This window comes from Danio rerio, chromosome 16, assembly GCF_049306965.1.
Source record: "Danio rerio strain Tuebingen ecotype United States chromosome 16, GRCz12tu, whole genome shotgun sequence".
NCBI classification, from domain to species: domain Eukaryota; kingdom Metazoa; phylum Chordata; class Actinopteri; order Cypriniformes; family Danionidae; genus Danio; species Danio rerio.
Genome location: NC_133191.1, coordinates 20,890,229 through 20,918,213, shown reverse-complemented (window position 1 = coordinate 20,918,213; position 27,985 = coordinate 20,890,229). Strand labels below are relative to the sequence as shown.

Sequence of the window (27,985 nt, the reverse complement as noted above, 5' to 3'; positions counted from 1 at the left end):
GCTTAACCTGCATATTGTGTCTGTTTGCATCAGCTGTGACCATCACATGGGGTAAGTCTGACAAATATTTTTATTGCTTATATATTTAGTATTATTTATGCTTGCTTAGCATGAACTTTCTGATACATATTTATCACAATCTGCTTTACAAATTATATTGCTATTTAATATAGTGTATGCAAATGATAGGCGTTGTGTTTTAAATGCGCCACACTTCCGTTTCTGTTGTAACTGGTTTGGTAACATGCGGACGGCACTAGTTTCCATAAGCTTATGTAATAATAGTAACACCATGCAGAGTCCTTATATATTTATAAAAAAAATAAGTATAATCGGTTGTGGGACATAAAAGCTTAATTTTCTTATATCGAATTAGAATTGTGAAAGATGTAGATACTTATGTCTATAAAATAATCTAATTGAGTTAAATGTATGTGATCTTTTTAATTACCTTTATTCATTTTAATTAGTTGGTTAGTCAGTCAGTAAGTTAGCTAACTAGTTAAGTGAGGTTTTTAGGCTGCTTTTAAGTTTTTGTGAGATTTAAAACATGCTATAATTTTATTTAAGACAAGCGTTTTGAGGTGCTTTGTGCAACAGGTCATTAACTGATAAATCCTAGTTTTAAAAAAATATGCGAATGTATGATGATACCATATTACACTGTTAAAAATCTCTGTTGTTGTTGTTATTATTATTATTATTATAAAGTAAAGTCTTTATATATATATATATATATATATATATATATATATATATATATATATATATATATATATATATATATATATAGTCAAATTATGACTTTTATTCAACCAGCAAGTTATTTATTTATTTATTTATTATAATGAAAATATTTTAGTCAGAATTTGCCAGAAGGATGAATAATTTTAAGCCCTGACTGTCACGATATGGGGATTAAAAAAGTTCTTCATATATACATAGAACTAGACATATAAACATTAATTAAACTGTTAATCTGTTACACAAGTTTTTGTGTTAAAATGCAAATCTTTTTAAATTAGTTTTGCCCATGTATTGCTGTTTTCTATTTAGCAACAAGAATACTGTGTTTTCACAATGAAAGACGGACCACCTGAAGAATCAACAGACCCCCCACCCTACTCGCATGGTAGTTTCGCATTTTACATTTATGCATTTGGCTGACACCTTCTCCAAATCAATTTTCACATATTAAATCAACCAACAACCAACATGGTGCAGATTGGCAAGCCTAGAAACTCAATTATTCTACTATAGACTAGCACTCATGATTAAAGTATGTGTGATATTGAAAAATGCTGAATTTTTTTTTTCATTCATTCATTTTTCTTCAGCTTAGTCTTTATTTCAGAGGTCACTAAATTATTTTACATAAATTATTTTGATCATGAAGACACCTTAGACTTTTAGCGCATGCTCTTTAATAAACAAGCTCTTTCTTTTCTCAGAGGCGATCCCTGAGGGCTTTGTAAACCTCGCTTACAGCCAAGATGAGAAACCTCATGAAGACAAACCAGAGGAGCCACCCAGTGACTCAAAGCACAAAGGGTACATACTGATTGAGCAGCAAGTGGATTGTTTTATTAATGTAGAGAGAATTAAGAAATGTGTCTGCATTTTATAAATGATGGGTGGTTTCTGAGTAAAATATGGACAAACCCAAATGTTGGGTTAAAAGTAGGTCATTTAAGAAAACAGCAGTTGGGTTTGTCTTATTTAAATCAGCATTTTTAGAATATATAAGCCAGTGACAGAAAATAAGCAGGGCTTGAGGCAAAAATTCCATGGAAAGTTGCCTCACTCCCTCAATTCAAAATCAATAACATTCATTTGTATTTAGTTAAATAGTACAAAAAAAAAAAAAAAAATATATATATATATATATATATATATATATATATATATATATATATATATATATATATATATATATATATATATATATATATATATATATATATATATATATATACACACACACACACACACACACACACACACACACACATATATATATATATATATATATATATATATATATATATATATATACATATATACATACACACTGTTGTCATAATTCTGTTGTTTATATGGTAATGCAACAATGTAAGAAATATATAAGCAAACTACCCAATAAAAATGTTTTCTACAACTATACTGCATAGTATACTATACAACACCACAATTTACGGTAGTAAGAATTTAAGTATGCTACAGTATGTATTACAATTTATCAGATCCCTATTAAAACTAAAGCATGCTGTAGCATTCATTAACAAAGTGTTGTAAATAGTATTGTATAATGCACTTTACTACAGCATGGATCAAAAAACACTCATTTAAACTTGTTTACAAATACTTATTTATATTCTTCATTTATTTTTTAATGAATGAGGAACAAAAAAATATGACTTGAAAGAGACCCAAAACAAATGAGTGACCATAAATGTCAAATTCCAAAACAGAAAATGTTGACAATTTTTCTCTTTATTTCAACAGCAAAAAGGGAAAAAACTCAAAGGACAACAAAGAGCCAATGAAATCAGTTGGGTTTTTTCAACTGGTGAGAGCCGTCATATCTTTATCAATTTTGCTGTTCATTCTGGAAGCAGTTATGTAACGAGATCAGCATTGTGGTTGCCAGGTACGCGTGTAATTCACGTGTTTGTTGGTTTTTAGTTTCGCTATGCCACCTGCCCAGAGGTGTTCCTCATGCTGATCGGCCTCCTCTGTGCTGCTGCCCATGGCGTCGCTTTGCCTCTCATGTGTGTGGTGTTTGGACAAATGACTGACAGCTTTGTGCAGAGTGGGCAGACGTACAATCTGACAGGTATATTAATTGTTGAAACACTGTAAGATTTGATAAATAAAGAAGCATCCTTACAAGTAAATGCATGAACATCTAATATCTCCTTAAAGGTACAGTTTAGCTAAAAATGAAAATTGTCACATTTTACTCACTTGTTCCAAACCTGTTTGAATTTCTACCTTCTGTTGAATAGAATAGAAGATATTTTGAAGAATGTTGGTGACTTCCATAGTATATTCCCCTACTATTGTAGTCAATAGCGGTTTCCAACACTGTTTAAAATATCTTGAGGTTGAGTGAATTGTCATGTTTGACTGAACAATCTCTTTAAGACCTAAAGTCAACAAAGCAGCCTGTTTTGAGTTGGTACAGTAGTTTAAACTTAGCCCTAAGTGTCACAGTTCAGCAGTCCTTTCATAAATATTTAATGTAAAGATCTGGTAGGACTGGTTTCAAAACATCTTTCTTTCAAATGTTTGCAGGCTTCAATGGGAACTTCACCTCTAACTTCACCTTCACCCTCAACAACACTTCAACGTGTTTGGCTGGTTCTCCGGAAATAGGCATTGAACCTAAAATGACAAAGTAAGGATCAGTCTGGTGTCACATTCATGCTCTGAATAATTCAGTGCAGCATCTTAGTTAACGTCAGTGATCAGGGGTATAAAATACTTAAATCCTTTTAATTTTATCCTCCTACCTAAGTATTGTTTTTAGTGAATTAAAACTACAAAAAAGGCCATGTCATGATGAAAATCCGGTGTGCTCGAAACTGTACTCATTGTTGTATCCTTTTATAAATAAAAATAAATGTGATATTTCTGGAGCTTAGGTGTTGCCACCTTTTCATATTTTTTTTTGTACTTTTTGTTTGACTGAGCACCCATTTTAGATTTATATACATGCTTTTTTGTGAATATTTTAGCAAATTAAAAGTAACTTGTACGTGTGTGCATCACATAACAAGAAACTGCACCTTTTTTACTTCTTTCAAATTTATTTACACCAAGAAAGTACTGACATTTTTATAGCCATTGACATTCATCGTAGGAAAAAAAAAACCCTATGGAAGTCAATGGCTAGCGGTTTTTAAAATGTGTTATTTTGCATTTAAAAGATAAAAGAATCTTAAACATTTTTAAAACAAGTGGAGGAAAGATGAGTAAATGATGATAGCATGAATTTTTGGGGTGAACTATCCCTTTAAGTATATAAATATGTAATTATAAAACCTTTTACTCCATGAGGTAGACTATATACTGCGAAAAAAAAATGCATTTCTTACTTAGATTTTTTTTTTTGTCCAAATATCTAAAGATTCTTATATCAAGATGCATTTTCTAGGCAAGCAAACCATATTGTCCTGTTGAGAAATAATATGCCAGTATTAAGTGAGGTTTTTTTCTTAAAACAAGCAAAATAATCTGCCAATAGGGTAAGCAAAATAATCGTTTTCCTTTTGACATAAGATTATTTTGTTTACCCTATTGGCAGATTATGTAGCTTATTTTAAGTAAAAAAAAAACTCACTTAATTTTGGCATAGTATTTCTGAAAATAAGACATTGTGTTTTGCTTGTCTAAAAAAAGTCTTCTTGGTTTAAGATTTTCTTCTATGATATTTGGACTACAAAAAAAAAAAAAAAAGTCAGAAGCATTTTTGCAGTCTATTTCCAGATTCTAGTCATATTTTCACAAAGCATTTGTACTTTTACTTGAGTATCCTTTTTGAGTAGTAGTTATTATACCCCTGTCAGTGATTAACATCTGCACTAATCCGAAGATGATTTCACCTATAAATCACACCTTTGTTAATGTTTCGTTTTTTACAGACAAGCATATTTCTTTATCGGTATCGGGGGCGCAGTTCTGGTCCTTGGAACGTTCCAGGTCATGCTTTTTCTGCTTACTGCTGCGAAGCAAACAAAGAGGATCCGGCAGAAATATTTTCATGCCATCCTTCACCAGCAGATGTCGTGGTTTGACACGCATCCCATCGGAGAGCTGAACATTAGACTTACAGAGTAAGTAAAGCGCAACCGTGTTAGTGACTCTTGTTTCTGCTATCTGGTTACATTCTTAGGTGTTTAAACTGTATTCATTTCTCCATTGCAGTGATATAAACACAATCAATGATGGCCTTGGGGACAAAATTGCTGTGTTTGTTCAGTTTTTCTGCTCCTTTATATCTGGACTCGTCATTGGTTTTGTCTTTGGCTGGAAGTTGACGCTGGTCATTCTGGCTGTCAGTCCACTGCTTGCAGGATCAGCAGCTGTTTGGTCTAAAGTATGTTTTATTTATTTATTTATTTATTTATTTATTTATTTATTTATTTATTTATTTATTTAATTAATTATTCATTCATTCATTCATTCATTCATTCATTCATTTAATTAATAATTATATAATATGTTATTTTATTTATTTATTTATTTTTTTTAATGGTTTAATAAATAATCAAGGACAAAAAAATAAATAAGAAAAAGTAAAAAAATATATATATATAATCATATGTTGGACCTGGATAAGTTTCTTTTTTATGTTGAAATCAAAATGTTCTGATTAATGTTGGTAAGTGGACTGCCAATGTTTGCCAAAAATAAATAAATAATAATAATATTAAATAATAAATTGATACCATCAGTTGTTTGGATACCAGCATTCTTCACCTATCATATTTTTTTGTTCAGCAAAAAAAAAAAAAAAAAAAAAAGGTTTGGCAGAAAAAAAAGATTTGTAATAAGAGATGAGGGAGCACATGTCAAAACATTCTTTTTTTGTTTTTTTTTGTTTTTTGAATTTTCCTTTTGTTTATAATTTGTGTTTCTCTAAAATAAATAAATACACAAATATTAATAAAAAATATTGTTATTTTATATTAGCTGGAGAGAAACATCTATATGTACTAAAATGGTCAGCATCAGTGCAACCTATATAGACGCAGGGGCGGATTTAACCAATAAGCAAGTTAAGCAGCCACTTAGGGCCCCAGGAAAGCTGAGGCCCCCAAAATAAATACATAGAAGTATAAATTATACCTTGACATTTTATATGACATCATTTTATCATATTTTGCATCAAAAAAAAAAAAAATAGAAGTTTAATGTTTATTACATCTGTGCAAATGTACCCCCCACCCTCAATCATGGAGGCATCCAGCAGTCAAATTGGGTAAATATTTAGTTTTTAAAATTTTTATATATATATATATATATATATATATATATATATATATATATATATATATATATATATATATATATATATATATATATATATATATATATATATATTAGTTGTGAATTCATTAAAAGAACAGAAGTCATTTAAAAAAGTTTTACAAGATTCTTTACATGTTGTTATTATTATTTAGCATTAAGACAAATGTAGAAATGGGGTGATTGGGTGATTATAAGAAAAAAAAAGTAAAATAAATCAATTAAAAATAAATTTAAGTACAAAAAGTACATATTAGAACTTTTGAGCTCCGTTGCTGGAATTGCTTACGGCCCCCAAATCACTTAATCAACCCCTGTATAGGCATAAAAACAAATAAATAAAAACATCATAAATATAAAAATAAAATTCTACTTAATCTTACTTTAATTAAAAATTCTATAATGAAGATGCATAGATTATGGTTGCAATAGTATAGAATCATAGAATATGGTTGGAAAAGTGTAAATGTTTTTCTCTAATCAAATAATAATAATGTTTAAATTTTAACATTGTCATTTAAAATATATTTTTAACCGGGGATATGATGATAATAATAATCTAAAAATAATGATAAAATAATAATAATAATTAATAGTAATGATAATATAGGAGAAGTGAGCAACTATAAATAATTAGTTGACTTCATAAATACACGTAATTCATTTATTCATTTTCTTGTCAGCTTAGTCCCTTTATTAATCCGGGGTCATCACAGCGGAATGAAGCGCCAACTTTTCTAGCACGTTTTTACGCAGCAGATGCCCTTCCAGCCTCAACCCATCTCTGAGAAACATCCACACACACACACACACACACACACACACACACACACACACACTCACACACTCATACACTACGGACAATTTAGCCTTCCTATACCAATTTACCTGTACCGCATGTCTTTGGACTGTGGGGGGAAACCGGAGCACCCGGAGGAAACTTAAGCGAAGCAGGGAGAACATGCAAACTCCATACAGAAACGCCAACTGAGCTGAGGTTCGAACTAGTGACCCTGCAACCTTCTTGCTGTGAGGCGACAGCACTATATTGTGCCACTGCGTCGCCAAATACACAATGTATCATCAAATAATTTTTGTCCCAAAAATGGTGACAGGATTTTTTTGTTAAAATAATTATTTTTACACAGACTGATATTTTAGTGACTTATTGTATAAATGGTAGTTAAAAAGTGTATGATATTCATTATGTTTTGCTCAGAAAAGGCATAATGTTAAAAGTAAACAAGTAAATAATAGTAGCTGTATTACAGTTATGATGTAGATGTTTGAAAATTCCTGAACCCTTTTTATTGTAAACATTAAACAATGTATTTATTCATTCATTCATTCATTCATTTATTATTTTGTTCTATTTTCTATTTTTTTCTGTATACAGATACTTGCCTCTTTAACCAGTAAGGAGCTGACCGCGTATGCTAAAGCTGGAGCGGTAGCAGAGGAGATCCTGGTCGCCATCAGGACTGTTGTTGCATTTAACGGACAAAAGAAAGCAGTTGAAAAGTGAGCGCATTCTTTACCTTTCATCCATCAACATAAGTTCACAAAACATTTTACTTAAGGCAGATAAGATAAGGGTCTTTAAAAAATGTCAAGAATGACACCAAAATGTTTGAACTTCTGAGTTTCTACAAACATCTTCTGTATTCCAGGTATGAGAAAAACTTGGTGGAAGCAAAGGACTTTGGGGTAAAGAAAGCAATAAGCACTAATGTGTCCATGGGCTTGACTCAGTTCATAGTATTTGCCACCTACGCATTGGCGTTTTGGTATGGGACAAAACTGTCTGTGGACGAACCAGAGAATTACACAATTGGGAGAGTGCTGACTGTGAGTTTGTGCTTTTTTGTTTTTTGCTTTATTAAGACTTCAATACACTACAGTCATAGTGGATGAGTGTTTGTGTGATTGTGTGTTTGGGTGTTTCCCAGTACTTTGTTGTAGCTGGAAGGGCATCTGTTGTGTAAAACATATGTTGGAATAGTTATTCTTGAGAACCCCAGAGTACCAACCCCTGATAAATAAGGGACTAAGCCTAAGGAAAATGAATGATATGTTTGGAAATGTAAACTGATAATTCCTTTAGACATATTAGCGTGAATGATAGAAGTAACCGACTTTATTAAATTTATTTATTTTAATTTATTTGTATTTTGTTTGTGAAAACACTAATGGCCTAAGATGTGTGTAAAGTACTAGAAGTCATTTTTTAACCAGCATCTTTGTATTGTTTGACCTCAGGTTTTCTTCTCTGTTATGATTGGCACTTTCTCTTTGGGTCAAGGAGCTCCAAACCTGGAGGCCATTGCCAAGGCCCGGGGTGCTGCTTATGAGGTCTACAAAACTATTGACATGGTAAAAACTTTAAGTCTTTTACAGTAAAGGTCATTTTTTATTATATTTATAGCCATAATGTCACATTGGATGACTTATTGTTTTTCTATACCTGCTGCAGCCTCGTCCCATTGACAGCAGTTCAAAAGAAGGACACAAACCAGACCGTGTGAGAGGAGATATCGAATTCAAAAACATTAATTTCAATTACCCCTCCAGAAAAGATGTGACGGTGTGTTTTGCAATATTTTTTTATAAAGATGTAATTTATTTATTTTTAAATATTAATATAATTAATTTTATGTATATCTGTATTATATTTATAATTCTGAATATGTTCAAACATGCGTACATTTATTAAACAAACAGTAAATGCAATATGTACACACGCACAAACCAAGAAAACATTTTCATTTAGTGTACTATGATTTAGAATAACTAAAACAAAATAACACTCGATAAAAATCGTAATTTAAAATGAAAAGCATACATGTATGTTAATGTTAATAAATATTGTTAAAAATAACCTATAAATGCCTATATTTAAATTCTTTACTATTTTTTGTCTACATAAAAATAAAATGTTTCAATGATTTTTCTTTTTTAAATATTTCCCAAATGATGTTTAACAGAGCAGGAAAATTTTCACAGTATGTCTGTTAATATTTTTTTTCCTCTGGAGAGTTTTAAATTTTAAACATCATTTTAAGTACAAAATTATTAGCCTCTTTAAACTATATATTTTTTTTCGATAGTTTACAGAACAAACCATCGTTCTACAATAACTTGCCTAATTACCCTAACCTGCCTAGTTAACCTAATTAACCTAGTTACGCCTCTAAATGTCACTTTAAGCTGTATAGAAGTATCTTGAAAAATATCTTGTGAAATATTATTTACTGTAATTAAGGCAAAGATAAATTAAATTAGTTATTAGAGATGAGTTATTAAAACATTATATTTAGAAATGTGTTGAAAAAAATCTTCTCTCCGTTAAACAGAAACTGGGGGAAACAATAAACGGGGGCTAATAATTCAGAACATCCATAACTAAAAAATGTGGAATAATTAAAGTCTGTAAAATTGACTAGTAATAACCAATAGGTACTAAAATATTGTGTATCCATAAAAGAGGTCTGATGTTGTGTCCTATTGCAGATTTTGCAAGGAATGAGTCTGAAAGTCCCTCACGGAAAGACTATTGCTTTGGTCGGAGCCAGTGGCTGTGGGAAAAGCACCACGATTCAGCTTCTGCAGCGCTTCTACGACCCTGATTCTGGAGAGGTAACACTGCCAATGGCATTAGATGAATCATTTCACCTGTCAGTTACTGATGCATTCTATCAATACTTCATGACACACCAAGAAATGCTAAAATTGTTACAAAAACAAGTCACTGAAGTTCATTTCCATGACAAACAGCGGATGAGATTGTTTGTGTATAGGTCAGAGTTCATGCTGTGAGCAACTTTTTTTTCTAATGGAAACAAGATTATACCTAAGAGTTTTCAATTAGAAAAATTGTGACATCCAGTGTGAGTGAATCTGAACTTATCCTAATATAAGTCACTGTCTTTATATCACATAAGTAAACACACAAGGAGTCCCGACTAAATCAAATTTAAAGCTTTTTATACTACAACCCATTCTGATTATAAATAATATTGTCAGGAAAACACAGCTAAAGAAGTTCCAGGCAGGTTTTGATTTTGTTGAATAATTATTTTATTGCCTAAATTGCCAAAAATCAAATCAATACAGAACAGAATGCTTTGGATGAGATGTGTAAGAAACCAGAATTACACACAGAAACTATTTGAGGACAAAACCTAATAAAATGTCTTTTAAATAAAACAAACGAGCAATGTCTCTAGAAGAGGGAACTGCAGTTTAAAGGAAATAAATGACTCCAGTCCGTTAAATATTAGAAAATAATCAATTAGAACATTTTGAATATAACTTGACATCAGTGCACTGTTTGAGGTTGAGCAGGCTGCCATGTCAATGCTATAATTGAAATATTGTGTACTTTTTTTTCCCCTCAAAATACTCTGCCTAGAATTGATTTACTGGACTAAAGTGGTGTGCAATTTAGTTGACTAAAACTAAAACAATTCAGATAACTAAAATTTTTGGCAAAATACAAAGACTAAACCTAAATCAAATCTTGCTGTGTGTTTGCAGGTGACTCTGGATGGTCATGATATCCGCTCCCTAAATGTGCGCTGGCTGAGGGAGAACATGGGGATTGTGAGTCAGGAACCAGTTCTTTTTGGAACCACCATTGCAGAGAACATTCGTTATGGCCGTGAAGACGCCACCGATGCAGATATCGAACAGGCCATTAAAGAGGCCAATGCCTACGATTTCATTTCCAAACTTCCAGATGTGAGTCATATCTGCACAATTCACCATCTTGAGCTTAACACAAAAATAACTGTTTATTTTTCATCTTTTTCTTATTATTCTAAAATGATTAAAACAAAAGTTACTATCATAATTTAAACATAATTTACAATCGTGTTATGATAGTTTACTTTTTTTTAACTTAAATTAATAATAATAAAATGTCATTATAATAGGGGGAAATCATTTTTCCAATTATATTAACATTATTTTTCCTATTTATTCCATTTCCATTATTTTACATATATATATATATATATATATATATATATATATATATATATATATATATATATATATATATATATATATATATGTAAAATTATATACATATATATATATATATATATATATATATATATATATATATATATATATATATATATATAAGTAAAAAAAAAAAGTAATATCAGCACCCGTACAGCCTCTTTACCCTTTGTTCATTACTCCACCCACATATAACAGCAAAAAGCAGACCCATTTAAATTTGTACAGAAATTTATTTATATATATATATATATATATATATATATATATATATATATATATATATATATATATAAATAAATTTCTGTACAAATTTAAATTAGTAATAAAGCATGTTAATAAAAAGCATCAAAATAATTTCAAATAAATCCTTATTTATTTTTATTTTTTTTTATAATAGCATAATACCAAAACATCTCTTTTAAATGGATTCTGCAATGGTGTTTACTTGGAATAAATGTTTTTGTGAGCCAGAAACTGAACACTATGGTTGGTGAGAGAGGTGCTCAGCTAAGCGGAGGACAGAAACAGAGGATCGCCATCGCTCGCGCTCTCGTCAAAAACCCCAAAATCCTCCTGCTGGATGAGGCCACATCGGCCCTGGACACACAGAGTGAGTCCATCGTTCAGGCAGCTTTAGACAAGGTAATGACAGGCTACTGTTGAATATCTTTGTTTTGTTAAAGTACATCCATCACTGCAGCAGTTAAATCTGTTTTGTGTTGATTCTCAGGCCAGAGCAGGACGCACTACCATTGTGATCGCACACCGTCTGTCCACTATTCGTTCTGCTGACATAATTGCTGGTTTCAGTGAAGGCCGGGTGGTTGAGCAGGGCTCACACAGAGAACTCATGGCAAAGAAAGGGGTTTACTACTCCCTTGTAACGCAACAGGTACATTCATGTCTTTCTAGATTCTGTAAAAGTAGGCCCATTTCCATGAACCTTCAAACTGTGCTAATTATAGTTGCGCCAAATAGAAATGGGCCAGTTTCACAAAAATATTTTATGCCTGCATAAGGTTTGTTAGGCAATTAAAAGCATAGATATTTTGCTAAACTGTAATTAAATGTACCAGGCACATGGTGTACATATAAATCACATGATCATTCGCTCCATTATGAGTTTTTTTTTTCTGTTGCTACAAGTGCAATACACAACTCAAAAAAAAAAAAATCTGTTCATTTGCAAATTCAGAATTTACAGTTACTCTGAAATCTGTGACTTTCCATTTGTGGTTTCTCCAAGTATATAGGGTGCTCGATTTACCATTAAAAAGGTCATATGACACGTTTTCATGTTCCCCTTTGTATTTTAAGTTTTACGAACTGTTTGTAGATATTTAAGATCTGTGAAATCTCAAATACATGAGTCTCAAATGTAAAGAGGTAAGGTGATGCCTGCTTTGTCATTTGTTTTGAACCATTTTGAAAATTCAATGGTTCTCCACTGGGGGGAGTACAATACCATAAAATCCACAGAAATCAGGTTCACTAGGATTGCTCCCTAGTGGCAAACAAATTAATGACTTTCATAATCAGCATAACATTTCTTTTACATCACAATACACTGGATGGCCAATCAAAATATCTTTTTTTACATTTAGACAGTCACATATATGGTTATGTTTAAAATAACAATAAAATATTTAAACCAACTGTAAATGTATAACTATACACCAAATGTATACAATTATGTGATATTTTTAGAAACATCATATGATGACCCCTGTAATGATTTGACTATGATATTAGTAAACCTAAAATATATGTACCATGATTTTTTGTAAAGACCTATTGAAAGGATGAGAGTCACACAAATCTTGGTTTATAAAATGGCTATCAGATATTTAAATTTTTATCAACTTGCAAATCAATCAACAAATGTGTGCTGAAATTTGTAATGGAAACACTCCTACTGGAAAAGAATCATCTTTCCAAGAAGTTGCTGAATAAGTGAGGATTTTCAGAACTGATTGCACTTCCATGTTTATTTTTTTTAAAACTGTAAATGATGACATTAATCCCATTTATTTTCTTCTGCTAATAGCCCATATTCACAGATGTAACAGCAGTAACACCAGTAATAACAGTAATGCCAGTAAGAAACAAAATGTTACTGAAACATCTTATATTATTTTTTCTCATTTTAATATGTTTTAGAAAAAGTTGCTAAAAATAAATGTCATATAATTCAAATAAATGTAAAATAATATAAGATGTGTATATATACTGTATATTCAATATATATTATATATTCCATATAGCTGACCTTTCAAAAGTTTGCAGGCAAAAAAAAAAAATTTGACTCCAGACTTTTGACCATTTGTTTGTGTTTGTATTTGAGTGATTGGATGAGTTTGTGTTTGTTGTGAAACCGCATGTTTTTTATAAATCAAGTGACAAGAGTATTTTGTATTTTTATTTTACTAATCTAATTTTTCAAGGGTATTTATTTACTTAACACTTGTTATAAAAGCATTGTCAATAAGAAACAAAATGTTACTTAAATGCTTTAAACATCTAATATTATTTTTTCTTATTTTATTATCTTTTAAAAAGTTGATAAAAATGTAGTATAATTTAAATGTATTTATAATTTATAATTATTTAATTTAGTATAATAAAAAGACTGCAGACTTTTGTGTTTTGTGCTTGCGTTTGTATTTGTGTGTGATTGAATTTGTACTTATTTTTATTTCATTTTATTTTGGTTATTAAGAAGTATTTTTTTATAATAAGTCACAAGATGGCACTAAATTTCAAAAACAATGACATGACATATAGTTTATATGGTTGTTGTCTCAGAAAAACATATTTTGGAATGTTTTTATTAACACAACATTCAAAATCAAGTAATTAAAATCAATATTCCAGAGAGCGAACATAATAATAGAGACATTAAGTTTCATAATAGAGATAATAAGTATAAGCCTAGTACAGTATATTTGACTTGGAATCAAAATTGAATAGGTTAAAAAAATATTATTAATAATGATAATAATATTAATAATAATACTAATAATAGTCATACTATTTAATATAATCAAAAAAATATATAATCTACAATTATCTATAAACTATTTATTTTGCATTAATAGACTTCTGGGAGACAAAATGAAGAACTTGATGCCAATGAAGATGACACTCAGGACGATTCTGAAGAGGAGACTGGTGAAGACTCTTCTGACCCTGAGATTCTGGAAGGAGGCGTGGAGATGAAACTGGAGCGTGGCTCCTTTAGAAAAAGCCTGAAACGTTCCAGTAAGAGGCGTTCCTCCAGAAAGAAGAGCAAGAAATCCAGAAAAGACAAAAAGGTTCCTGTGCGATTTTTCTTAAAGCATTTTATTTAAGTCTAATGTAAAGAAAACATACAAAATGACCTTTTAATTATGTATTTTGTTGCACTTGATCAAATCGTGTCTGTAGATTTCAATTACAGCAATTACATTACAGCAATTTATTAAATTACAGCAATAGACAATATTGTCTAATAATAATAGACAATAAGAATAATATTGGTATTTCAATACTATTTACCATTCATAATCATGTGAAGTGAATATTTAATGAAATGATTAATTTGCATATTTAAACATAACAATTTTATAAATCCTTGCAACTCCTAATGTAATCAGTCTACTGAGGAAGTATGGTAATCTCTGGTAGTCCATCTTTTTTTCCCACCTCATTCACCTGTGATGTCTTACTTTCATTTTTTTTAGGCAAAAAAAGAGGAAATTCCTGAAATGCCATTCACTAAAATCCTGGCACTGAACAAACCAGACTGGCCTTACCTGGTGGTGGGCACCTTCGCCAGCCTCGTGGGTGGAGCAGTGTATCCCTGCGTGGCCATTCTGTTTGCCAAAATCATTGGTGTGAGTGTACTTTCTGTCTTTTTGCCTGTTTCAAAACCAAAATCTCTATTGCTTTATTGTCCTGCTCGTGTTTCTATAAAAAGTTTCAAAATAATTCTTAGAAAATGTGTAACTGCACATTGTCCTAGTCTCTTGAACACATTGTTGACCCCAAAAATATTCTGTCATCAACTTGATCCAAACCTTTTTTTGTAACCAGTACCTATGTTATTTTTTTTCTGTAAATATGAATATTTTTTTTTTGATGTCAGTGGTTGAGTAAATAATGAATAATTGTACATTTTTGGGCGAACTATCCTTTAAAATATGTATAGTAACATATTTAGTTCAACAGATCCTCTTGTGTTTGTAGGTATTTGCAGAACCGGACCCTGAGGTGAAGCGGCAGAAGACTATGATGTTCTCACTTTTATACCTGCTAATTGGAGTTGTGGCTTTTCTCACTTATTTCTTCCAGGTAAACTTTTTGTTGTCATTGATTATTAGCATTTCTGTTGGCTATACCTGTGGTTAGTGGTATTATACACAATTTTAACGAAGTGACTATTGTTTTAGTGGTTTAAATCAATAATTTGTAACATGAATAATGTATAAAAAATTAAGAGTGTTAATAATAAATTACTGGCAGTTTATTACTACATTTTTGTATCAAAATTTACCACACCAGACAAGACAATATATCATCTCAAACTATTAAATATGTCAATAAAATTTACTTTTTTTCCGAACTTTTCAACATTTTAAAAGTTGTCATTTGAAAGATCCAGGTCCCACAAAGCAATTGAAAATCATAACTATTAATAATAATAATAATATGAATCTGAAAATACGGAAAATTTTTAATTTACAAATATTAGTTGCAGTGTATCTAAAGTTACAAAAGTGAATCATTTATAAGTATATGTATAAATTTCTCATTTGTTCATTCGTCCTCCAGGGCTTCATGTTTGGTAAATCCGGTGAGCTCCTAACCATGAGATTGAGAAGCCAGGCTTTCAAGGCAATTGTGAGACAGGTACGGCGTATTACCTCTATTAATGTAAAGGCGCAGCGCAGTTGAGAGCTCATCTGGCACAAACAAACAGCTATTGAGATGTACGCTTCATCCTCAAGCCTGTTTCTCTTCACAGGAGATTGGCTGGTTTGATGACAACAACAATGCAGTGGGAATCCTGACCACAAAATTAGCCACAGATGCGTCTCTGGTTAAAGGGGTGAGTGGAACACAGTGATTTGCCATCAGAACCAGTAATTAAGCTTTCACCGGGGATACAGCCTGTGTTTTTGGCTCCGGTTCATTACATCCATCTCTTTTAAACTGCTATAGGCCTGGTGGAATCTGTTTCTCAGTCGTATTTATGTGAGAGCTAATCCATATGACTACAGCTTTTGGTATTAATAGTGCAACTTGAAACTGCAATGCTTGAATTCTTTACAGCTGCTGAAATGCTTCTTATTATCAATGTAAGTTTGGCAATGGTATAATAATTTTCTCATGTAACATATACAACATGATCCTTTCAACATAACCTTTTGCTAAAATACAACCGAATAGAATGTTTTTAATAGGGTTTATTTTAATTAGATCTAAATTGTAGATCTATAATAGTCATTTATAATGTAATAAGACTAAAGATTTTTTTGATGGTCTCTTACAATTCCACCCACAAAGCTAAATCTTTATCTTCTAGATTTGCTATAGACATAATAAATGTCTTACAGGCAGTTGAATTGATGTGACTTTGCTGTCTATTTATATATTTATATATCTTGGTAAGCAGGTTGAAATTGTGCATGTTGTTTTTGCTGTTGTTGATGCTGTTTTTTTTTGTTCTTTTTAACCTTTGACATGTATGATCAAACAGATTGACATTCGTGGTTTGTAAAATACACACTGATGTCTGTGGAAATGGCAATAATTATTTTTAAAAAACATTCAATTAATACCCAGTTAAACAACCACTTACTTTCATGTATTTCGGAAGAGGTTAATGAATTAACATGTTGTGCATCCAGCAGTGCATCTAATCTTTCTGCGTTAGCACAGACTAACGTAGATCATTATTAAGCTGATTAAATGCTGAAATATAAGTTCTACACATATTTGTGAATCAGATTATAAAATATTTTACAATATAATTTGGACATTGTTAATTTACAAATATTTCTTACAGTGTACTGGAAGTAAAGTTACAAAAATGAGTCATTATCAAGAAGCGCTTAAAATCTTGCTTATAAATTTTTCATTTGTTTGTTTGTCCACAAGAGCTACATGTTTGGTAAATCAGGTGAACTCTTAACTATGAGATTGAGAAACCAGGCTTTTAAATGCTTGTTTTAGGGCAGGGGTGTCAAACTCAATTCCTGGAGGGCCGAAGCCCTGCACAGTTTAGTTCCAACCCTGCTCCAACACACTTACCTGTAGGTTTCAAACAAGCCTGAAGGACTCAATTAGTTTGATCTGGTGTGTTTAATTAGTGTTGGAACTAAACTGTGCAGAGCTGCGGCCCTTTTGGAACTGAGTTTGACACTTGTGTTTTAGGGTATCCGCAGTGTCTTAATGTCCTAATGTCTTTTTCAAAAGCTAAGTTTAAGGCCTTAAAAAGTCTTAAATCTACTGAAATGTTGTGTTGTAGGTCTTAAATCTTTTATCAATTGGTCTGAATTTGTCTTTGTATGGGTGTTGATGGATATATTGGTTAGTTATACATGAACAATCACCAATAATCCAAATATCAATAAAACGTTTAACTTTTTTTTATTTAAAAATAGCATTTAATTACTTTCTTTACAGTAACATTTGCTTAAAAGCGTGAGCAGAGTGTGAGCAGTGCATGAGCAGTGCATGTTTTTTCAGCATCCATTTTAACAGATTAGAGTTTTCATACTGCACGTAGAATCAGCGCATTAGCCTGATAGTTTCGGCGCTGGGACTATTTTTGCCATACTGCTCATGCTAAATTAAAGTGACAGAGCATTGATAATGACCAAAAACACATTGAATGACAGTTAAAAAGTAGCAATTTTAACCAATAAATGCATTGATAATATCCATTGATTTTTATATATTCAATCAAATGAACTTAAATATTTAAAACAGCAACAAATATTTATTTGGATCCGAACTACTTAACCAAATGTAAAACATTTTCAGTATTAAGGGTGGGACAGTTTTCGGGACAGTTTATCGTCAGCGTTTTTCAAGACATTTTTCCGCATTCAAACCCAAACGCTTTTCACTGGCGTCGAGCAGAAGAGTATGCAAAAATCACTCTGACATTAGATGGCAACGCATCAAAAAAAAAAAAAAGAGCATTAGACTTTTTCTTTTTTTTTTTTAAATGACTGTTTTACTTCTGCCGTTTTGCGTGTTGGTGTGCATGATCACATTGGCACCCTTGGTTTAGTCGTGAGGCATTAAATACTGACAGAAAATGTGAGCAAAAAGCGTCCTGGTGTGCACGGGCCTTTAGTTTTGCTTAGTAAGTTGCACACTAGTTTGATCATGTATAAATATCATTATAACTGTATTGTATAAATATTATGACTAGGCCTACATCATCCTGAAAATCAAAAACAAAATGACATGATATCACATGCGATTGTCTTCTGACTGAGTGCAACTGAAAAGACATGAATGACACTGCATACAGAAGCATACAGTTCTTTAAGATCTATATCATTTGTAAAATAAGGACTTGCAGGATAAGGAAACAGCATAGGAGGAAGTGTATTTATAGATAGATGGGCAACTAGATAGAATAGACAGAGATAGATTAATCTGTGCAGCAGCCGCAGATGAGCTGTGCGCTACAGACACAGTAGGTGTGTAAGGCAAATGCCTGTGTGCTGCTTCTGCTCTCCATATGCGCTGCTCACTCGCTGGAAACATAGGAAATAAATAGTAAAAAGTGCAATAAAAGGACAAATTATTTATGCTTGCTACTAATCAACAAGTGATCACTATGTGAATTGCCTAATTGACAGTTATACCATGAAATGGTGTGTTCAAATAACTTAGTTAAACCGGTTATCTACTTGTTTTCTCTTTAGGCTGCAGGATCCAGATTAGGACTGGCCACCAACACTATCTGTGCTCTTCTCATTGCTGTGATCGTGGCCTTCGTCTTCTGCTGGCAGCTCACATTACTGATTCTCGCCTGTGTGCCCTTCCTCACGGGTGCAAACTTTATCCAGCTTAGGGCCACGGCAGGACACACTTCCAAAGACCAAAGTGCACTTGAGATGTCTGGCAAGGTGCAGTAAATGTCACTTTGACTTTACTATTGGTTACTGAGGATTTTGATGAACCAGCCTGGATGTTTCTGTGAATTGTAATAGTAGTATAAACATTATGCATGTTTCATCTTCGATTGTGTAATCTGCTGAAACAAATCAGTGTTACAAATATCCCAGGCACATAGTTATACTACTTTGGTAGCATAAATAACATGAAACTGATGGGACAGAAACCTAAAGATGTTTGAGTTCTGGTGCCAGTGCAGGTGATACTCCTATTGGTTCGTCTGTGTTAAATGAGAGGGGCTTACCCATGTAAGTTTGATTGAAAGCTGATGCTTACTTCTCTTTTACAGATTTCCACAGAAACTGTTGAGAACTTTAAAACAGTGGTGGCATTGACCCGTGAAGACGTCTTCTTCCACAAGTTCATTGACAGTCTGAGCACACCCTACAAGTAAGTATCACTTTCTTACAATAAACATTTAAATTCAAGGGGTATTTTAAGGACATGAGCCACAAGAGGGAGCTGAAGGATTATAGAAAAGCTAAAAGATAAAGATTTAGCTTTGTGTGTGGAATTGTAAGAGACCACACGAAAAAAAAAAAAAAAGATTCCTTGGATTAACTAAGTTGTTTTTTTGTTTTTTAAAGTTAAGTGGTTTTAAATAAATAATCTGGGCTGAATTTAATGAAACAAATTAAGTTAAACATTACTAATTTTATTTGTTTGAATTCAACACAAATTGTTTGCAACAATTTTGCAGACATTAATTTTTTCAGTGCACAGTTAAATTGGATTCATGATTATTTGAAGTTAGTTAGTTCAAGTAAATAATGTTTTGTGTAATTCTTTAAACTACTGATTATATTTTGTAAACATAATCTTAAATATTTATTAAATAAATTAAAACGCATAAAATAACTATTGGTCAAAACGTAAAAAAACATGAAAACAACAGAAAACATATGCTTTCAAATTTTATATAGAGTTTATAAACATTTTAAGAAAAAAAAAAGTCAATATTTGATGTAATTGTCCTGATTTTCAACCATAGCAAATGATAACCTTTGTTATTCTGACCATTTTCTGAAAAAAAAGTTTATTTATTTATTTATTTATTTATTTATTTATTTATTTATTTCAAAGGTGTTGTGTAATTTTACATTTATAATAAAAGTACCTTAAGAATAAAAAAATAATAATTTTACTGAAACTAATACCTAAAAAATCCTGAAAGACAGTGATATTTAATAGTTTTCTTAAAGGTACAACTAACAATATAATTCTTAATTAATTGAATAATTATTAGTTATTTATTGTCTTCATATATATACGTGTAAATATAAATCTGACATAAAAAATAAATAAACGCTTACAAGACATTAAAAAAGTACACATGGTTGAAAAAAAATTATAAATATGACAGAATTAAAATCTACACAAAATTATATTGAAAAAATAAAAACAAAAGTTGATTCAAAATATTGATCAATACTATAATAGCATGGAAAAATATTAAAATAAAAATGCTTTCAAAGAAATATTTTTTAATAGTTTTGATCACCAAAAAAATTGTGACGTATTGGTGACGTATGGAATACTTTTTCCGGGTACTTGAGTAGATACCGATACTCATTTGAATTGAGAAAATATGGACACTTTTTAGTCCTATCAAACTTTAAAGTGAATTTTATATAAAATCATAGTTTACACAATAGTCTCTGGACTTGCTGCATCACAAACACCAATATTTTAACAAATTATAAAAATGTATCACTTTCTGGCCATCAGATATTAGGCATATATATATATATATATATATATATATATATATATATATATATATATATATATATATATATATATATATATATATATATATATATATATATATATATATATATATCAATTGTGATTGTCGAAAGTATTACAGCACTTTATAAACGTTTATTATTACCATTTGATGAGTCTTCCCCATACAGTTTGATAGAACGCTTGGACCCGGAAGCCGCTTCGTGTGGCGTCACACTTAAAAAAAAAAAAAAAAAAAACAGATTGCATGTCTAATTTTACTAGGGGTGGCAAATATAAAATATTACTGATTCTGAAACCCTTACTTTTAAAAAATAAAATAAAATTGTGAGTGTCAAATGTCACAAACATTGTGTGCTATATTTCAGGGCAAGTTTGTGTAAAGCACCCATCTATGGGATCACCTTTGCTCTCGCTCAGGCCATTCCTTACTTGGTCAACGCCGCTATCTTCAGATTTGGAGCCTGGCTCATTGCACACTGTTACACCGAATATGAAAATGTCTTTCTGTAAGTATGAAAAGACAAATGTTTGCTTTTTCGGATCCCACATAAACTCTGTGTTCTGATGTATGTGTGCTTGTTTTCGCAGGGTGTTTTCAGTGATCGTGTTTGCTGCTATGAACATTGGTCAGTCTTCATCATTCGCTCCTGATTTTGCTAAAGCCAAAGCTGCAGCAGGTAGAATCATCCAACTGCTGGAGAAGAAACCAGAGATTGATATCTACGATGAGTCTGGAGAGAGACCTGTAAGTGTACAGTTATAGAATATAATATTCCAGCCACAAACCATCTCTGGGAAACATCCATACACACTCATTCACACTCATACACTACGGACAATTTAGCTAACTCAATTCACCTGTACCGCATGTCTTTGGACTGTGGGGAAAACCGGAGCACCCAGAGGAAACCGACGCGAACACAGGGATAACATGCAAACTCTACACAGAAATGCCAACAGACCCAGCCGTGGTTTGAAACAGCGACCTTCTTGCTGTTAGGCGACAGCACTACCTACTACGCCACTGTGTCGCCCTAATAATATAATATAATATAATATAATATAATATAATATAATATAATATAATATAATATAATATAATATAATATAATATAATATAATATAATATAGTACAGGTCAATTATAATATAACAAACTAATGTAATATCATGTAATATAGACTGTCAATTGATTGAAAGTTTTATGTAGTTCTAAATAGATCTCTACTTGGACAGAATTATTTTATGTAATAATTAAATAATCGAATCGATTTATTAATTGCTAAATATTGAGAAATTTTAAAATAAAGCTTTTATCACAATCAAAATAAAATATGTTAAAAAAAAACATCAAGTTATTTTGGCTTCATAGGCAAGATTTTTATTGGTAGAAAACTGTTAAAAACTAGTAAAAACATACAGTATCATTGCCATTACTTATGAAACTGGTCTAAAGGGCTGGCAGAAGTGTTAAATAAATTATAATATATATATATATATATATATATATATATATATATATATATATATATATATATATATATATATATATATATATATATATATATATATATATATATATTGTTATTTATTATATTATATTATATTGTAGTTTGAACATAATAATAATAATAATAATAATAATAATAATAATAATAATAATAATATCATTTTATTGAATGAATGAATATAATAAATAAATTGTTTGCTAGTTAATAAAAAATTAATTAATAAATAATGCAATAAATCGACAGCCCAAATATACTTTTTTTTTTTTTTTTTGCATACTTAACATTTGCAATGCATTTTAAAAGAAAAAGTTGAATCACATTTATGTTGAGAGAAGGTGGATTTTCTTAATATAATTTAATATACAGCTGCAATCAGAATTGTTAACCCCCCTTTGAAATTATTTTTCTTTTTTTAAATATTTCCCTAATAATGTTTACATTTTTATTTTAAAAAAATAAATATATATTTTTTCTGGATAATGTCTTATTTGCTTTATTTTGGCTAGAATAAAAGCAGTTTTTTTTTTATAAACATTTTAAGGTCAAAATTATTAGTCCCTTTAAGCTTTATTTTCATTGATAGTTTACAGAACAGACCATCGTGATACAATAATTTGCCTTATTACCCTAACCTGCCTAGTTAACCTAATTAACCTAGTTAAGCCTTTAAATGTCACTTTAAGCTATATAGAAGTGTCTTGAAAAATATATAGTCAAATATTATTTACTGTCATCATGGCAAAGATAAAATAAATCAGTTATTAGAAATTAGTTATTAAAACTATTATGTTTAGAAATGTGTTGGACTTTTTTTTTTTCTCTCCATTAAACAGAAATTGGGTAAAATACTAAACAGCCAGATTAATAATTTAGGGGGGTTAATAATTTTGATTCCAACTGTATTTAATGTAATGTTTTATTGATTGATTGGACTGAATGACTGACTAATTGATTGATTGATTGCTTTTTCAGAGCACCTTTTCGGGCAACATTGATTTCAAGGATGTGCAGTTCTCATACCCGACTCGGCCGAATGTGAAGGTGCTGCAAGGTCTGAATGTGTCGGTGCGTCAGGGTCAGACTCTGGCTCTGGTGGGCAGCAGCGGCTGTGGAAAGAGCACCACTATTCAGCTTCTGGAGCGTTTCTACGACCCTGCCGGAGGCCAAGTGGTGAGTCCATCAGCTGTAAACCATTATTAGGGCTCAAGGGATCAATTTACGCCTAATGTTGTATCTGATTTTTGCTTATTGTTTAGCTTGTAGACGGTCGTGACAGCAAGAGTGTGAATCTGGCATGGCTGCGCACACAGATGGGGCTGGTGTCTCAGGAGCCAATCCTGTTCGACTGCACCATCTCTGAGAACATCCAGTACGGAGACAACAGTCGGACAGTCACACAGGAAGAGATTGAGGAGGCTGCGAAGAAGGCCAACATACACAACTTTATTCTCACCCTTCCAGATGTATGTGTGATATCTCTAATCATATTTGTGTGTGCAGTAGTTTTATATGCCGATGGGGTCTTGAACATACACAGACTCATGGGGACAGAACTTGAGGTTTCCACAAGTAAACGTGCTAATAAAACGCAAGTTTTTGAAAATGTAAGAATGCAGATTGTTTTACGTGAGGGTTGGGCTTAGGCGTAAGGTGTACAATTTGTATAACAGAACATAGTCTATTATCTGTGAGTCCCCACTGGAATATAGGAACAAGTCTGTGAGTGTGATTTGTATTGTGTTTGGGTGTATATATCTTTGCAAATAGTTGATCAAATTAGTAATATTAGTTATATTGCTAATATTATTAATAATTTAAATTGGGTATTTTCAAATATAAAACCTCCATTAAAATAAATTCTGTGATATTTTAAAGCTGAATTATTTCTTTGAAAATATATTTAATATTGAAAAATATATTGCATATTTAATTAGCAAAAACATTTATATGCTGAATTATATTTCTTTTCATAAACAGAGCACTTAAAATAACAATTTTTTCCATTGCTATTTGCAACATTTTATAGATGTTTTTTGGCATCATTGCTGAAATAAAGCACACTGTAAAACCCAATGATTTAAGGTAACTCAAACCATTTGATGAAACCGACTGAAACAAACCATTTAAGTTCCAAAACTAACCCGAATGAGTACTGTGAACTTAATCCATATAAATAAATGAAGCAATTTGAGCATTGTAAAACCCAATAAGGGATAATTAGGTATTTAATTAACTTATTACCTTTAACACTGAGTTCAAAACTCTACCAAATCAAATGAATTACTAAAAGTTAATTCTACTTATTTGAAAAAAGTTGACTGGGCTTTACAGTGATTTTGTAAAATTACTTTTAATCCCAATTATTGTTAAATTTAACATTTTGAAATCAAAATAAGTTTTATTCATTCTTAAACCTGAAGTAATGTAAACTTAATTATAGAGATTAACTAAAGACCAAATTTATATATTTTTTTTCAATTACCTTTAAACATAATATAATAGTTTGGATAGTCTTTACTTCCAATATAAATTCACATACGCGCGCGCGCGCACACACACACACACACACGCACGCACACAATATTAAGTAGTTTTTAAAGCAGTTAATACTAATGGAAAGTTTATGAATAAATATTAATAGCTAAAGGGTTACACTTTACCAAAATAACGTGCCTTGTTAGTGACCAGTGTTGCTCATGTCTTTAGAAATATAACACTCGTGTTGGAGATAAAGGCACTCAGCTGTCTGGAGGACAGAAGCAAAGGATCGCCATCGCTCGAGCTCTGGTCCGAAAACCCAAACTCTTGCTGCTCGACGAGGCCACGTCAGCTCTGGACACAGAGAGCGAGAAGGTACGTAAAAATCTGCTTAATAGTACGTCTTTATAAAGTGAGTCTGATTCAAGTTAACTTGCCGTAAGGATGAACAATCGTTTCTGTCTTCAACCAGCGGGTGGCACTGTGGATTTTTTTAAAGTATAGTAGAAATCAATATTATTAATGATTATTATTAATATTATTATTTCTTCCTGTTTATTTCGGCTATGAAAAAAAAGTTTTTTTTATTTTTTTAACTATTTTAAGGTCAATATTATTACCCCCCTTAAGCAATATTTTTGAAATCAACTGCAGAGGAAACCATTGTTATAGAATGACTTGCCTAACTGCTCCAACTTGGCTAGTTAACCTAATTAACAGTTAAACCTTTAAATGATAAGCAAAATAATATCTTGCAAATCATCTAGTAAAATATTGTGCACTGTCATTATGTCAAAGATATAATAAACCAGTTACTAGAAATTAGTTTTGAATTGTGTTGATATAATAATAATCTCTTTGTTAAACAGTAAGTAGTGGAAATAATATAAAATATTTCTGACTTTAACTGTACATAATGTGTCTATATGTGTAATCCTGATGGTTAGGGAATATCTTAAAAATCATGGATACAAAATAAAACACTAAAAAAAGATAAATAAATGCATTATTAAATAAGAAGTTAAATAAGTAAATAAATAAATAAACAAACAAGATATTGTCTTCTTTTTCACAAGTCACAAACGGACAAATGAAAGTTCTGTGAAACTTTTCTAATCACAATTTTATCACCAGAACTGCAAACACAAATGTCTGAATTTTAACTTATAAAGTCAAGATTGTGAGGAAATAATTCAGAATAACAAAATTGCCTAAAATTTTCAAATGCAAGAAATTGCAAGATACCCGTGAGGTTCTTTTCCTTCTGATTTACAAAACTGCCAGATATTTGAAAAACAAACTCAGAAATGTAAAAAAAAAAAATAAATTATACATTTGAAATTGCAACAAATAAACTTGCACTCATAAAAAAATAATAATAATCAGTGGAATTAATTATGTGATTAATCTCATTATCCTGACTATTTTCTCTGAATTTAAAGTATACAAATACAGGATATAAACAGGATTGCACATATCTCAAGCGTAATTACTCTGAATTATTTTGTGTCTCGGTTTTATTTATTTTAACAAAGATAAAATTATCTCAGTTTATGTTTACATTTATATGTGGTTGTGCATCTTATTGATTAAGCTAATATGCACTGTAATTGTAAAAAAAACTGTAGATATAAGAAATTGAAGTAGACTTCTTGTTGTGAACACATGTAGAAAAGAAAGCTAAAGAAGAGTCATGAAATTTAATTATTCCATTACAAACTTCCCATCCATTATGTGTCTCCTTTTTTTTATGCATAAGTTTAATATTTTGTCCTCTTTTTTTTTTATTTTTATACAGATCGTGCAGGCGGCTTTAGATGAGGCTCGGCTTGGCCGTACATGTATCGTCATTGCCCACCGCTTGACCACCATTCAGAATGCAGACATTATTGTGGTGGTTCAGAACGGCAAGGTGGTGGAGCAGGGAACACATGCACAACTCATGGCCAAACAAGAGGCCTATTTTGCTCTGGTGAACGCACAAGTGTCTGCTCACTAACATGAACATTAAATACCATTTACATATTGCAAATGAAGGGCTAAGTAACTAAAACGTGGTGCAGTTACTATTTAAAATTACAGTGAAATTACAGGTACTAAAAGTTTTGAGTCTGTTGTAAGAAACTTTTGATAGTTTTGAAAAATTTAAATGTGTTTTGAAAACGTACTAATAGGATAAACCAGTGTGCGTGCGTGCGTGAGAGAGAGAGAAGAAAAAAGTTATTTGTTTTTATGTACAGTTTGTTACAGCTATGTGAATAAATATTGTTCTTATAAGGAAAGACTATTTATGCAGAGATTTATTTTTCTCTTATATCCAGCTTGGATATTAATAGGAGAAACTGCACAAATAAATGTAAATCTGGGATAAGCTATTGTTTGTTTGTGCACCTACTTTAATATGGCTCTGTGAAAAAGACACTATTCTTTTATGAAAAGATGCTGTATATGTAAAGATTTATTTTGTCATATGTATTGTAAATTTAATGTTATTTTATTGCCCATTAAAAAATGTACACTTGGAACACGTTTCCCCTCTATAGATCTTAAATAATTGCACCCTTCTACTTAATGTTTTACAGAATGTATGAGTTTGTACAGCAAGTATAAACCCGTTGAATGTGAATATTGCTTAAAGTGTTTTGTTTTCATGACCTCATCGCACGGGGGCGCAATGTGCGCGTGCTTTGAGCCTCCAACATGTTCGAACTTTTTTCTCTCTCCTGCACTGATTTTAACTTTCTTTCAGATTGTATGTGCTACATCAGCCGTATTATTCTTTTGTGATATATTGTTATATAATGTTCACTGTTAAAAGGCTTTTTCAATTTATATTAAAAATTATTGATTATTCTGTGATATCGTTTCTTCTCCAAAAACGTTTGCTTATGTTAAATAAAGTTAGTTTCAGTCCAAAACTCTTGGTGGATCAGTCAACCTTTTTTTTTTTTTTTACATTTTGGTTGTGTAATTTTGTTGGGACGGTTTACACTTTAACATATA

The 27,985-nt window shown here is 31.1% G+C and overlaps 1 protein-coding gene across 1 annotated transcript; it reads left to right on the top strand.

The window, feature by feature from the left end:
- On the top strand, window positions 1-27,900 carry abcb5 (ATP-binding cassette, sub-family B (MDR/TAP), member 5). The gene is made up of 29 exons (XM_001922682.9): window positions 1-51; window positions 1,057-1,132; window positions 1,452-1,551; window positions 2,506-2,569; window positions 2,686-2,836; window positions 3,298-3,400; window positions 4,647-4,838; window positions 4,930-5,101; window positions 7,430-7,554; window positions 7,704-7,881; window positions 8,293-8,406; window positions 8,507-8,617; window positions 9,544-9,669; window positions 10,570-10,773; window positions 11,533-11,703; window positions 11,792-11,953; window positions 14,160-14,375; window positions 14,784-14,936; window positions 15,289-15,393; window positions 15,874-15,951; window positions 16,067-16,150; window positions 18,990-19,193; window positions 19,532-19,632; window positions 21,360-21,500; window positions 21,583-21,739; window positions 23,477-23,674; window positions 23,761-23,967; window positions 25,211-25,357; window positions 26,781-27,900. Exons 2-29 carry the CDS (start codon window positions 1,081-1,083, stop codon window positions 26,979-26,981), a joined length of 4,017 nt encoding a protein of 1,338 aa, XP_001922717.3. The 5' UTR covers window positions 1-51; window positions 1,057-1,080; the 3' UTR covers window positions 26,982-27,900.
- The last annotated feature ends 85 nt before the right edge of the window (window positions 27,901-27,985 follow it).

Bases quoted from the DNA above. Each gene is read 5' to 3' on its own strand.
- abcb5 (XM_001922682.9), top strand. From the start codon at position 1,081: ATGAAAGACGGACCACCTGAAGAATCAACAGACCCCCCACCCTACTCG. The intron at 15,394-15,873 runs GTAAACTTTTTG...TTCGTCCTCCAG, and splicing joins TTCTCACTTATTTCTTCCAG to GGCTTCATGTTTGGTAAATC. The intron at 21,501-21,582 runs GTAAGTATGAAA...TTGTTTTCGCAG, and splicing joins GAATATGAAAATGTCTTTCT to GGTGTTTTCAGTGATCGTGT.